The sequence below is a fragment of the Mastigoproctus giganteus genome, chromosome 10 (genome assembly GCF_048544385.1).
Source record: "Mastigoproctus giganteus isolate SK-2022 chromosome 10, ASM4854438v1, whole genome shotgun sequence".
NCBI classification, from domain to species: domain Eukaryota; kingdom Metazoa; phylum Arthropoda; class Arachnida; order Uropygi; family Thelyphonidae; genus Mastigoproctus; species Mastigoproctus giganteus.
Genome location: NC_143584.1, coordinates 111291173 through 111306666, shown reverse-complemented (window position 1 = coordinate 111306666; position 15494 = coordinate 111291173). Strand labels below are relative to the sequence as shown.

The window sequence follows — 15494 nt, the reverse complement described above, 5'->3', positions numbered from 1 at the left end:
TCTACCTTTAAAACTTATTATCAGAAAATCATTACAATGGATCTTGGAAAAAATTGATTCAGAATTTATTGAAGTGATGGAGGAATGTAAACATTTTTCAATTATGGACTATCAGAATCATAGCTTTATCGCTCAAAAAAGTGAAACCCTCAAAATTAAATGAGTTTTGGGAAAATGTATGGCCAGAGTCAGTTCATTCAGGAAGTATGATCGAACCAGCAGAAAACTTAATAGTTTAGATAGTAGAACTTGCTAAGTTAGTAGAAGGGGAAGGTTTTGATGATGTGACTACTGAAGGTGTTTGAGAATTTCTGATAGAAAAAGAGGCTGGCAAAGCGGATTTGGTGGAAATGGCATTTGAGGTAAACCAAATAAATTCAGAGAATGATGGTGCAGATAAATTCTGAAGATTCCAAATTTTACACTAAAAAGCATACAGGAAGGCATAACTTAGCCAAGCAATTAGAATCTTATTTTTTGAATGCAGATCCTTCGACTGAAAGGAACACAAAGTTCAAAAGAGCTTCAAAAATGCTTAGCTCCATACCATGAAATTTACAAAGATCTATCAAGCAAAAGTAAACAAACCCAGATTACTGATTTTTTTTTTTTTTTTTTTTTTGAGAGCACATGAAGATATTCTGCAACAGAAAACACTTGTTTTATTGTACTTAAGAGGCGATGAAGAGGAAGAAAATTAAATGAACATACATTATCTGACCTATGTATCAGTTTAAGACATTTGTTCAGTTATTACTATTTTGAATAAAAATTAAGTTTCTGATAGTTATAAAAAAACATGGTGTATTTTTGTTAGCTTTTGGAACGTAACACCACCCCCTTTTTGTATTGGTTCTTAGTCCTATATAACATGGTTTCGCACTACACAGGATTTTATAGGAACCTGACTGCAGTGTTATACGAGGGTTACCTGTATTATGAAATATTACTATTTAGATTATTAAAAATAAAAAGTGTAACACAATCATGTTGAAGAATACAATGCAATAAACAATATTTTAAAGTATGCATTTGTCTCGCATCAGGATGAACTTGTCCAACAACATAGGCTACAATACTTTAGCCGAAGACAAATAAGAAGTATTTGCACATAGCAACGTAACTTTGACCTATCTGTTATAGAAATGGCCCTTTAACTACTATAAATTCACATTCCTTTGCATTTGAAGTTTATTTTGTACTCTGTATTATTTTTGACACCATTTTGTAAGATTAAGATTGTTCAGTTTTGAGATCATGTTATAACATTTGTTTGTGTAAAAAAAATTAACAGCTGGTTCATACAAACCAGCTCCCATCACAGGTGACATTCTTACCTGCTACCTATTCTTGTCCTGCTTGGTCAGTTCTCTAGTCAGTATTTAACAGGTTCTAGAGAATTAAGTACTCCAGACATTTCTCTAAGTAGAATTTCACAGTATAATACGGCGCCTCCATAGCCAGGTGGGAAGGAACAGCAGTGCATAGCACACACTTCTTGATTAGACAGGGGTTCGAGCCTATCACCACCAACTACGGAGGATGCAGAAGGGTCAAGGAATGACCACCACATATCCCGGAGCAATATGGCCTTAGTTGCTAATGCTCCTAAAAACCAAATACAGTAAACCCCTGCTATTTGCGGTCGCTGATTTAATATAAAATGAAACCTAAAAAAATGTGAATTTTAAAGCGCAGTGAACATTTTCTGCCATAAAAAAACATGGGCGTGGATGTTTCTCCCTAATCCTTGTTCAGTGTGTGTTATGCGCTTGTCATGGAAGGTTTCGTCATTTGCTTTTATATGCTTACAAAAGTGATAAATCTACCGTTTTGCAGTGTAAAACACTTTTTCGAGTGTGTTAACAGAAGAAAGTGACTTTATTGTGGACAAGTTCTTTCTAACCCATACAAAAATATGGCTACAAAAAACAAGGGAAATGTGAAAAGATCAAAGTTTTGAAAGATTTGTTTGAAATTTCTAATAAATATTACATTTAATATTAAATTGTTTCTTATTTTCATTTCGATGCCATATGCTTGCATTTCACTATGTACATAGTCATATTATGAAAGTACATATAATACATACATAGACACAATTTTAGACTAGTTTTTCTTATATACTGTATTTCGTACTTTGGACCGGAACTCCTTTATTACTATGGGAGCCATAACTCAGTATTCACGTTTTTGGTATTCGCGGAATTTCTCAGGAACGTAACCCCCATGAATAGCAGGGGTTTACTGTAACAACAAACACAGTATAATACAGTTTTGTCTCCCTAGTGGTTCAGTTTGGTCTCATGGTCATGTTATAGAACTCCACCCAGTAAGTACATGCTTTGATTTTATTTATTTTTAACTTATAGTTTGTAATCCCTTATTAGAAAGGGAATAATTATTATTTATTTCCATAAAGCCATTTAAGCTAGCTACTTTCCTGTTTTAAAGTCCAGTTATAGAATATTCCAACTAACACATATTTACATAACCTACTCTAACAGTACTGTCTACTAAAATAGTTGTTTAATGATTAAGGATGATTCTGAATAATGTGAAGAATTGTAGGCTTCTATTTGTATTTCAGTACTAAAGCTTAAAAAAAAAATTTAAAAAAAAACTCCTATTCTGCATATTTAAATTTTCATTTGGTAAATAATTAAATTAAAAAAAAAGAAAACTAATTTTAAAGCATTAAAATGCTACCTCCTTGAACTGCATTTCATTAACTGTGTTGAAACTTGCCAATTGGTAAACAAAACATAACTGAATACATTTACTCTCAAATAAACATAATGGAAAGAAGCGAAGTAATCTTTTCATACACACATTGTCAATTGCTATAGCGTCAGTGTGTGTGTGTGTGTGTGTGTGTGTGTGTGTGTGTGTGTGTGTGTGTAAGGATGTTAAATATTAGTAGTAACAAATGATTTGGGAGGGGGACATATAACCTGTCCATCCCCTCTAAGAGTTTGTTCAGTTTCCTTGAATTTATTTAATCTAATGGTTCTACAACACCAGATGAAAGGTGGTTTTTTTTTTTTTTTTTTTTTTTTTTCAACTGTCTGCTGGCTGCAGACAAATTGCTCCACATCTAACCAAAACCATCTTTCCATTTTTAAGTTAATGCTACCTGCTTCCAGAGCTGTATGCAGTACTTAAGATATGACTTAACTATTGACTTAAAGAATGGGATAAGCACCTCCTTATCTGTGCCAGCAAAATTCCTCTATATTAACAACAAAACCATATCGACTATCCTGGCAGCCTGTCTGCACCGCTCAGAGAACGTCTTTACTGTATGATTATCCCTTGATCTTTATCATTCTCCACTACCCTGAGTGTGGGTACTACACAGTGTGTTAATCTGGATTACAGCTGCCTATATACAGTACCTTGCATTTGTCAATATTAAACTTCACTTGCCACTTATCTGCTTAATTTATCTAGATCTTATTAGTAGCATACCTTGATTACTATCATTAGTATCACCTGCCAACTTAGACATTAGCCCTGAAAAATCTCCAACAATATCATTAAAAATATTGAAAACAGCTACAACAGTGGGCCCAGCACTTGAATTCTGGGGACTTTACTAATAACATTCGTCCAGGAAGAACAGTGTCAACTGATAACTATCTTCTCCCACTTGACCATCCCTTTATCCATAGCAGTGACTTGTCTTTGAGCCATACTGCTCCAGTTTATACAGCAGTCTTTTATATGCAACAGTGTCAAAAGCTTTTCTTAAATCTAAGTTAAACAGTATGAACCAGAGCTGTAATGCTGAATACGTTCTACATTGATATCAGTATTTGTAAAATAATAAGAGAAGTTTACCTCAATGTAGTACGTAGAACACTTCCGTTTACAGAAGTGTTCTACGTACTATGTTGAGGTAAACTTCTCTTATTATTTTACACATTACACTTAAATCTAAGTATACAATGTCAAAATTGTATTCTTTCATCCAGTTCCTTTTGTCACAATATCATAGTATCCAATCAGATTGGCCCCTTAACAAAGTCACACATTGACTGCAGTATAAATGTATTCCTGTCCAGATTGGCCTGAATTACTTCTTTAATCAGTGACTCCATTATTTGCACTGCAACATAAGTCATGCTGACATGTTATTTACTCATGTCACCCTTTTATCTCCAATTCATAGGGATCTCCTGTGACTCCAAAGATACCTTCATAATTATGACTAGGGGTTTGCTGACCTGTTCTGCTCCTATTTTTTTATTATAATTGGATAGTAGATCCTCCTGTTAAATTTGATATGCTTCTGGCACCACCATTCCTTAAATTCCTCTTGTGTGAATATAGAAGCAAAATACCTATTCAGTTAGTCAACAACCTGAGCAGGTTCATAAACAGTTAAACCATTCATAACTAATGGACCAATGGGCATCAACCCCTTCCTTCTGGTGTTTACTTAAGTAGAGAAGTTGCTTTTCTTTGCATCCTTTGGAAAGATGACTTCTTTATAATCTGCCTTATCTTGTCTAACCCATTTTGTGATTAATTTAAGATTGGTTTATATCTACTGTACATATCTGTATCACCTGATAACTTATACCCATCCCACACATTCTTCTTCCCTGCCACGAGTCTCATCAGTACATCTGACATCCATTTAGATCAAAGCCTTGAACAGTATCTCTTTGATATAAAAAGCCTAGTACCTTTTTACAATTAAATCCCTGAATGTTTCCCATTTAGAATTTCCTGTTGGTATCCTCATCATTTGGTCCTGCATAGAATTTAAAAACTCTAGTCACCTTTACAAAAGAAAGCACCCTTTGCTTTGCCTTTTATAGTAGCTATATCTTTAAATTCCAAATTAGTACACTGTGATCACTTACCACTTAGTGGGTGTTTTATCTGCAGATTCTTAATGTGTGGATGATTGCTGCTGATACTCAGATCAAGAATATTGCTCTTGTTGTCTCTCTCTAACATGCTGGTGTAGAAACTTCTTGTTACTGTGTTGAGTGACATATCTGTAAGTTGCAGTCAATGTCTGAAAAGTTGAATCTCCCACATACTGATTTGCCAGCCCATTTTGTCTGTACAGTTGCTTGTTAATACCCATTGCAGTCATTAGGCTTAACACATTCCTACTCTAATTTTTGTTTTCTCAATGCTTATGCCACACCAGACTACTCAACATTGCACTGGCTACCTGTGTCAACTGGATGCACAGCCTTAGATTTTTAACTAAGAGCATGGATTTTCCTCTCCTGTCTTCCCTTTCTGTCTACATTGTACTTCCCATAATCAAATTCTGTATCAATTATATCTGAGTGATACCACATCTCTGATATCTCCACAATGTCTGCATTTGATGACTTTTTACCACAACTTCAAATTCATAAAACTTATTTACTTTGTTCCTAGCATTGGTTTACATGCACTTGATTTTAACTTGGTAATCCTAACACAGCCTATTCCTGATGCTTTCTTTTTCATACTGCTACATGTTCCAGTAGAAGCAGTGCAAAAGTTGATTGCATCTGTGTCTGTGGCTGCTGTCATTCTGTTAGTTTTTATATCCCTCCAAGCTAGTAGTCCATCTGACCCAGCTATCACTGCCTTGATAAAATCTGCAAATATTCTTGCACTCCTATTTAAGTGTATCACATCCCTGTAAAAAAAAAAAGTCTGTCCAGTGCCGAATTGATTAAAAAGCCTCTCATCATGTACTCTGTCCTATCATGTGTAGGCAAGACTTTCACTTAACACTTCTCTGTATTTGTTAATTAAATTCTCAGATCTGCCAATTTTAAATCTTTAAATGGGTCATGGTCCCATTAAGAAAGTGGTGGGTTGCGATGCAACTCTCAGATACATCAAGAATTTTTTTTATTGACTTATGCGTTTTTCAAGTAGTTTCACACTGAATTTAAAGTTTTAATTATATTTTACTTTTTGTTAATGTTTTTAAGCTTAATTTGTTAACATACCATATTTTTATGAATTGAACAAAAAAAAAAAAATTATTTCAAATCTGAGCACACATTTAAACACGAGAAAAAAAAATTTTTTTTTTTTGTGTAATATGCCAAACAGCTTCTGCAGACTGCTCAGGATCAAGATATCGACGAGGAATATTACAACTTTCTGAAAGTGATAAAGCCCAAGAAACCTATAGGGAAACAGAAATCCAAAGAAGAAAAAATTCAAGAAACACTTGTCATGATGAACTGAAGACAACAAATGAAGAGCAAGAAAAACACTGACAGGGAGAAAATTGAGTATACTGAGTTATGCAAAGCCATTAGAAAGAGACTCAGAGAGGACATAAGAAGATTTAACACAAGAAAAGTAGAACAAGCATTAAGGGAAAACAGAGGATTTAAATCAGCAGCCATGAGCAGTAATACAGAAAGATAAATGATACTGAAACTGAAGAATAGTGATGGTGTACTTATAAACAGCAGAGAAGGCTATAATTCAAATAGCAGAAGACTACTATAGAGAATTATACAAGGAGCGAGGGAATGATACCAGCAGTGGGGAAGATGGATTGCAAAGTAGCAACACATACGACATACCCGATATTCTTCCTGATGAGGTAGAACATGCATTGAAGAAAATGAAGAATCGGAAAGCCCCGGGGGAAGGTGAAGTTACTGTAGAGTTGTTAAAATTGGGAGGAAGAGACATAACACAAAAACTGGCAAGGCTCTTCACAAAGTGCATTAAAAGAAGGTGTGACGCCTAAGCAATGGAATAATAGTTTTGCTGCATAAGAAAGGAGATAAATCAAAAATTGGAAATTATAGACCAATTAGCTTGTTATCCCACATCTACAAGTTGTTCACAAGGGTCATTACTAACAGATTAGAAAAAATACTTGATGAGAATCAACCGAAAGAGCAAGCTGGCTTTAGGACAGAATTCTCAACTATGGATCACCTTCACGTAATATCACAGCTAATGGAGAAAGCAAATGAATATAAAACGCCATTATGCCTGGCATTTGTGGACTATGAAAAGGCATTTGACTCCATACAGCATAAGGCAATGTTTCGGGCACTGGAAAGACAAGACATAGATACCCCATATATTATTATGATGAAGAAAATATATGAGAGTGCTACCTCCTTTATTAGACTAGACAAAGACAGTAGGAAATTTAAAATCGAGAAAGGAGTTTGACAAGGAGACACATCTCCGAAGCTGTTTACTGCTGCCTTTGAGGAAGCTCTCAGAAGATTCTGGTCTCAGAAAGGAGTCAATGTGAACGGAGAGTACCTAAACCATTTACGATTTTCAGATGACATTGTGGTCATAAGCCACGATTCTAAAGAATTAGAGGGAAATGTTAATCAGTTATGCACAGTTAGTAAGGATTTTGGACTAAAGATGAATATGGCTAAAACAAAAGTAATGATGAACAAGTATGCCATGGAAAGGGAAATAATGATTGAACGAGCAGTAATTGAAAAGGTGGAGTCATATACTTATCCGGGACAAGTTATTAGCTGTAATAATGATAAATGGTTGGAAGTAAAAAGAAGAATAAATTTTGGATGGGTAGCATTCAGGAAATATAGTCACATACTGAAGAGCAATATCCCAGTTTGTCTGAAACGTAAAATAATGAATCAATGTATACTTCCCACCATGACTTATGAAACTTGGGCACTCACCAAAAGAATGGAAGAGAAACTGAGAACTACACAGCGAAGAATGGAACGAAATATATTGGGAATCAGACTATTAGATAAGAAGAGAAACACATGGATTAGGCATCAAACTCAAGTAAAGGACATTCTTATCAAAACTAAAGAACTAAAATGGTCTTGGGCAGGACACGTAGCTCGAAGACATGATGACAGATGGACTAAGAAAATAACAGAATGGTACCCAAGAGGAGCTAGAAGAAAACCTGGAAGACAAAGGCAGAGATGCGTAGATGAAAGTCATGAGTTTTTGGGTAGTAAATGGATGGCCAGTGCTCAAAACAGAAGGAACTGGAAAGTTGCTGGAGAGGCCTTCATCCTGCAGTGGATTGAAAATGGCTGATGATGATGCCAAACAGAATTTTCTCTTTTTCAGTAGATGTGTTGGACTCTTTGAGATTATTGGCATCTACAAGCATTTTTGTGGAAAGCTTGTCAAAACTCCTTCAATTTCAAATGAAGCACCTTGTGGATCCCAGTATTACAATCTTATATCCTCAGACAAGACTGGTGACTAAGCTACTCAAAAAAAAACTTCCTCCTGTGTGGATAATTTGTCCATTTATCCCACTTGCATTGAGCATGGCATAAATAAAACAACCATATGCTAGGTCTTGTGTTTCTTGCTACATTTTGATAAAATGACTGCTATGTATAATAGCAGTCATTTTATCAAAAACATCCAAACCCAATTTGGCGCTGTTTTAGCCTGATGATTTCATACTTTTCTGAATCTGGGTCAGTGGTTTTATCAAAATACATACTTAAAATCAGTAACTTTTTTTTTTTTTTTTTTCTTCACATTTTCTTGGAATATGTGACATTATGCCATCAGTGTTGGACCCAAACAAGTTAGACTTCTTGTCTGTTTTTGGTGGCATCAAACTTGAGCGGAAGCTGCGGCTTATTTTGTAATGTACCAATGACAGCCTTGGTTTCTTAATCTTTTACTAATTGAATATCAGGAAACCAATTATTAGCATGATATTACACCCAGTCTTAAGATAGGTTCTGAAAGCCTCTTAACAACACCTACTGATTTGTTGCTAAAGTAGTACGGACCACCAGGCTGTTTCCTTGCATGGATTTCAAGGTTTAACGTCTGTAGAACTTTAGCATCAATCATACGAAATTTTTATGCTGTACTTGTTGTTAGGTTTTGAGGGAATATTGCCTAATTCTACAATTTCCCCCTGAATCCGACTAGCATTTCATCTATTGTCATGTTTGTTCCAAGGAATAATAAGCTTTGCAGTTTTCGAAAAATTTTGTGAAAACTTCCCTCACAGCTGCCAACTTATTGAACTTCAGGCAGTCTGCTTGTCAAATCTTATGCAATTATGAAGGAATTTGAATCTTCAGAGGCATCAATTGGAACAGTTCTACACCTGTTCCGTTTGTAACCCACAGGTCCTCTTAATTTTGGTGTTTACTCTTATATATTTTGACCACTTAAAGTAGGCCTAAAAATGCCTTTTAGTTGTGTAATATATCCAGTGAGGCTCATTTTCAATTCCTACTATTAGTTCACACTCTCCCTATTTGTATATTTATATATCTTGTTCAAATTTTCAATTGTTAATAAAATACTTTTTATTCATCCACTCAAGTTCAAATAAATTTTTTTAAACTTATAGTGGATGACACTTGATGTTACAGTTTTTTCAAATATTAATTCATTAATTAAATTTAATTAATTAATTTTAGTTTTATATGGGAGAAAAAATTTCTCTTATAAGATTTAGCAGGATATAAATTTAGGAATAAAATTGAAATCAACAGGCAGTAGCTCAATCGGTAAAATGAAAGGATTTCAGTATTTTTCACGTGAAGGTGAAGAATGAGAGTTCAATTCTTGCGAAAATCAATTTTTTGATAAATTTTTGTTATTCATCCACTCAAGTTCAAATACATTTTTTTAAACTTGTAGTGGATGACACTTGATGTTAATACAGTTTTTTCAAATATTAATTCATTAATTAAATTTAATTAAATAATTTTAGTTTTATATGGGAGAAGAAAATTTCTCTTATATAAGATATTTAGCAGGATATAAATTTAGGAATAAATACCGTCAGTGGCGAAGCATGTAGATCGCTAGAAAAAAATTTCTTTTTCAGATTTTTTTCATTCTGGGTTCTAGTCTGAGTCAAGGAGGGAACAAAATGGAAAATGAAACATGTGAATAAAAATAATAGTCCAACACCATATATAGAATGGAAAATTGCAAGGAAATTTGCTTTCTATTTTGCCACTTAATATTGTGATTCTGTCATATGTATATATATATTTATATTAATTGTAATTATTTAATAAAAAGTAACTAAAATAAAATTTCTTTGTTGACCTAAGTAGGAATTGACTTTAAAAAATTTTTTTTTATATTATTTGTTTATAAAATTGTCTCCTGTACCATGGTTTCTCTGTAAACAGTGTTCTCTTTGGAAATGGGAGTTTTCTATAAATATTTACAAAATATTTTGAAAGTTCATTTTAGTACAAACTATTGCTGTTTTAATATTTTCATGTTAGAATGTTATATTTTGAAACTACAGTAATATTTGTTTTACCATTATGCAAAACAATGAAAGTAGTTGTGTGTTATTTAAACCTGTCATTCCCAACCAAATATAGTGCCTTTTTAATCAATGTGCAACTCAAGTGACAAAAGGTTGGGAACCACTAATTTAAATTACGGATGTATGATGTTATGAGTGACAACAGATATGAGAACCAACAATGGATAATGAAATAATGATGCTAAATGGTGGATGGCAGATAGGGAAGTTGACAGATATTAAAGGCCCATTGTACTTTACTTATTTTAATAAAGCTAAATCTAGCATTAATTTTTTTTAAAATTGTAATTATGCCAGGTAGATTAAAATAGTACATTTTAATATTAACTAATACAATGTTTGGTCTTCCCTCTCAAATTCATGTTACTTTTGTGATGTCATACAAATTACATATAAACAGCTTCAAATCCCTTTATTTTGAAGTTTGCTTTATGTACATTGCATAACTTCCATCAACTTTTGTATCATGGGGACTTCATTTTACTTCTCTCTGAATTCATCTTTACAGTTTATAATAAACAGTTGACAAAAGGCAGAGTCAGAAGGTTTTTTATTTGTGTAACTGTTACAATCAAATCTTTATTGAATTAATATTATTGCAGGATTCCTTTAGGTAAACAGTGTTTTTCTTTAATATATATATATATATTTTTTTATTTTCATTAGCTACATTCTTGCTACTTTGATTTGCATTGTTGCTGTTCATGATAAACTCTGAGCTGACAATCAAGATATCTTCTCAGCAGGAATTTTACACTAAAAAAAAAAAAACTTCAAGGAGAACTAATTAAAGTCTAAATTTCAGCTGATACCATAGTGAAAAGTTTACTCTTGGGTAAACCATTTACTTTCATCCCAAAAGTATCCATTTACTTTTGGGATGATTCTTGCATGAAGTTAAGGGACTCCGTTGTATAATCTAATTTGATACATTTTACATCCACCAACTGTTTTATTTAACTTTACAATTTTCTTTATAAGTTATATTGTTATCATTGGAGTATTTTTTTTTTTTTTTTTTTTTTTTTCTTGCAGCAGGAAAATGATACAGAGGATACTATTGATGATCAGGAAAATAATAGCCAAGGCCCTAGGAGGAGACCTCCCTTCTGGCTCCGTCTTCAGCGACGTCGTTTACGTAGAGGTCAACCCCGTCCAAGAAATCGATCTGCATCAGAGACAGAAGCTACTTCTGTTTCTAACAATGTAGAAAGTGCTACAGCTGCTTCTAGTGAACCTGCTGCAGGTGATATAGCCGTTTCTAATTCTACTAGTACCATTTTAATGGCTACTGAGCAAGAACAGAAAGATGAATTACAACAGAATCCTGATAAACAGAAAGAACAGGAGGCTGTTCAGAGTGCATCTCCTTCAGAATCTGCTGGGGGTGGTGAACCTAATAATGCTTCTGTTGCTTCTGCTTCTATACCAGTTGAGGAGACTGTCACAGAAAAGCCTCCAGTTGATCAGGCAAGAAAACTGTTTCTATTAAACTAATAGCAACTAAGGTTTAATGAAATGTTAAGTTAGCACCAGTATAGATCCTAGTTATCCTTATGATTAAGCCAGAACACACTCTGTGGCTTAGTAATGAATTATGCATGCTTAGTGGAAAGTTCTAAGGTTAAAACCTACTGCTAATTAGAGGTCCTATTTTTACGATTTTCCTGTGCTGAGTTAGTTACTTGGGCAGAAATTGTAGGATTCTCCCATGTGGGATAATTTTTTTTTTTTTTTTTTTTTTTTTTTTAACCTTGTGGAATAAATCAACCCATCAAGCATATGTAATTTCAAACACAGTACACTAATGACCACCTTCAGAACATATGTGGATTTGTGGTGGGTCTGTTTTTTAAGAGTTTTAAAAATTAAGTTTATGAAAGAGTAGCTACAATTCTTATGAACTCCTTTGAGGAAGAAAAATGCACTGAAGGCAAGTAACTGCCTACATTAAAATCTTATTAATTCTATAAATGATTCATTTCAAAAGAACTGGTGAGTCACTAAGCTTTCATTTTTCTTTTCTAGTGCTTAAAGGTAAGTTAGTCTTTATGTTGCCCTCTAATAATGTAATATGATTAATGAATTATCAGCTTTATATTCAGCAGGGTTATATATATATATATATATATATATATATTTTTTTTTTTTTTTTTTTCTCTCAATAAAAATCTGAATGCCATATTTTTTCAGTATGAATGTTCAGATTTATATTTAAAGAAGGAAAAAAACTGCATGAACTCCCATATATAAAGGATGCTCTTCTTTGATATTAAGGATAAGGTGAACCAAGAAAAAAAGTCTGATTTTGAATCTGTAGGTCAGTGTATTTTAACTGGTGTTCTATGAGTACTGTTCCACCAAAAAAGATATTGCATCTGCATTTCGATACACTTTAAAATAAAGAGAAAACATCCTTTACATATGAAGTGAAAGCCAAAAGTTTCCAGACTTGGCCACTCAGTGCTTAACCACATGTAGTACGGTAGTGTGGTGACTTTTGTGCCAATAGGATGTTATGCTTTTGTGCAATTGTTGTTTGTTTATTTTGAGTGTCTCAGATTGTTCCCCAAAAACATGTAGGCATTTATAAAATTATAATGCAAATGAATGAAAATTTTGGATAAATTCATATAATGAAAGTTCATTCAGTCTTCATTTTGATAATGTTTGAGAGATAAATATCATTACCAACATTAAAGCATCAGTGTTCTACAGTAGCATATCTACATTTGAAACAGCATACTGTATATTAATAAATTAATTCTTATACTTAACCCTTTCGGCAGTACTCACGTAGATCTTTTTCATGTGTGTGTGCACTCTGGGTAGTACATATGTAGATTTACATTTTGAAGGTCTTTTCTAACAGTGTCTATTATGTATGAATTATTTTAATTTTTCTAGTACATGCTGCCATCTCTTATCTCTGTTTACAACCACTTGTAGACACCATTTATAATAATGGCATCCTGAAAATCACAGGAAAAGATTTCCGATGTTGACATCAGTTATCCAATTAGGGCTTACAAAAGCCAAAATTGAAGGATTACTCTGGAATTCAGGTTCAGAATTTGTTTTTGATGATAATTTTACTTCTGGTGTTGGGCAGTAAAGTTGAAATATAGCACTCAAATATTTTAAACTATTTATGTACATATTTTACAAAAATATAAAATTTTTACAAATAACTTGCTCCACAGAGCATAGCACTCTTAAAAGGTCTACTGCAAAAGGGTTTGTTTACAAGAATGTTACTATATGCTGAGAACTAGCATACCATATCAAAATTGCTTATTAATAAGTGATGTAATGCTATTTTTTGATTCTCATGAAGCATTGTTTAACACTTTTGTAGCCCAAAATTCTGCAGGATACAAGCAGAAGAATTCACAAAGGCAAACAGTTTATCATCACATGCATAACAAGTTGGTATATAGTAGTGGTCAAGCGTGAGGGTAGAGAAGTACAGGTAACCCTCATATAACACGGTAGTTAATCTTGTGTAGCTCGAAACTGTTATACAGGACTAAGAACCAATACAGGGGGGGGGAGGAGGAGTTACGTTCCAAAAGCTAACAAAAATACTTTTTTTTTTTTATAACTATTGGTAACTTAATTTTTATTAAAAATAGTAATAACAGAACAAACAGTCTTACAAACTGTGATATACATATGTCAGTTAATGTACGTTCGTTTATTTTCTACCTCTTCATTGCTGCTAAGCACAATCAAATGAGAACGTTTTCTTGGTTGCAGAATATCTTCACCTTCTGAACTTTCTTCTGCAGCATATAGATTTCGTGTATCTTCTGCCTCATTGAAATATCAGTATTCTGGGTTTTGTTTACTTTTTTCTTGATAGATCTTTGTACATAAATTGCATGGTATAGAGCTAAGCATATTTGAAGCTCCCAAGTTCAAAAGGGAGCTTCAAAAATGCTTAGGAAGCTTGTTCCTTCCATCGAAGGATCTGCATTCAAAAAATAAGATTCTAATTGCTCGGCTAAGTTTATGCTTTTTAGTGTAAAATTTGGAGCTTCGGAATTTATCTGCATTATCATCCTCTGAATTCTTCTGCTTCAGAGGATTTGGTTTACCTCCGATGTCAGGCCTATTATAAAACAAATTCTCCATACTCAGTAGTCACAAATGTGGCAAAATGAATCAAACTGTTTCAAATAAAACATGAACTTCAGCCATGGAATTAGTCTTCGTAAACATCGGCACGAAGAAGTCATTTTAACCAGACTGTGCATTGGACATACACATCTCACGCACTTTTGCTTACTCACTAAAGCAAACTCTCTAGAATGTTTTCACTGTTCTTGTCAACTCACTGTAAAACACATTCCTTATAGAATGTCCACAATACCACATGGCACGACAATCAACTTTCCATCTCCCTATAAATTTCCAAGATTCTCTGACCTTATCACAAATCCTAGGCAATAACTCCAACATTGAAAATATATTTACTTATTAATAAGATATTTTGATCAGATATAAATCACATTTTAAGAAATATAAACGTTCTTGTCACTAAACATTAATAGATAGGTGCAATATGGCCAAAGTTGCTTTTGCACCAAAAAAAACCCAACAACAACCTCTGATTTCATTTCCATCAAATCCGCTTTGCCAGCCTCTTTTTCTACCATTAATTCTGAAATGCCTTCAGTAGTCATCATCAAAATCTTCCCCTCTTACCAGCTTAGCTTAATAAAAATTAAGTTGGTAGGAGGTTCTATCAAAACGATTCAGTTTTCTGCTGGTTCAACCATATTTCCTGAAGGAACTGACTCTGACCGTATATTTTTCCAACATGCACATATTGACAGTTTTATTTCTTTGAGCAATAAAGCTATGATTCCTATACAGTTAACAGTTACAAAATATTTCCATCACTTCAATAGATTCGGAATCAATTTTTTCCAAAATCTTATATAACAATTTTCTGATGTAATGAGTTTTAAAGGTAGATATAATGCCTTGATCTAATGGCTGAATTAAAGAAGTTGTATTAGGTGGTAGGAACATTACTTCAACATTTTGGGCAGTCTAGCGTGTTATCCAATAGTAATAAAATTTTGAAATCTAGATTTTTCCACTTTAAATAGTTTCCACAGTTGGCAAAAACAATTTAGAATCCATTCTTTAAATAAATTGGCAGTTACCCAAATTGCCTATTTCCTTAGGCATAATTTAAGGGCTG

The 15494-nt window shown here is 33.5% G+C and overlaps 1 protein-coding gene across 3 annotated transcripts in view; it reads left to right on the top strand.

Annotated features, from left to right (window-relative positions):
- The window catches only part of LOC150079221 (uncharacterized), a 229452-nt gene that overhangs the window by 168517 nt on the left and 45441 nt on the right, over nt 1-15494 (top strand). For all 3 annotated transcript variants that reach the window (XM_090383647.1, XM_090383648.1, XM_090383649.1), the window contains exon 8: nt 11315-11749. In XM_090383647.1, coding sequence (XP_090239773.1) covers nt 11315-11749 — 435 coding nt within the window. The remainder of the gene's footprint in view (nt 1-11314; nt 11750-15494) is intronic.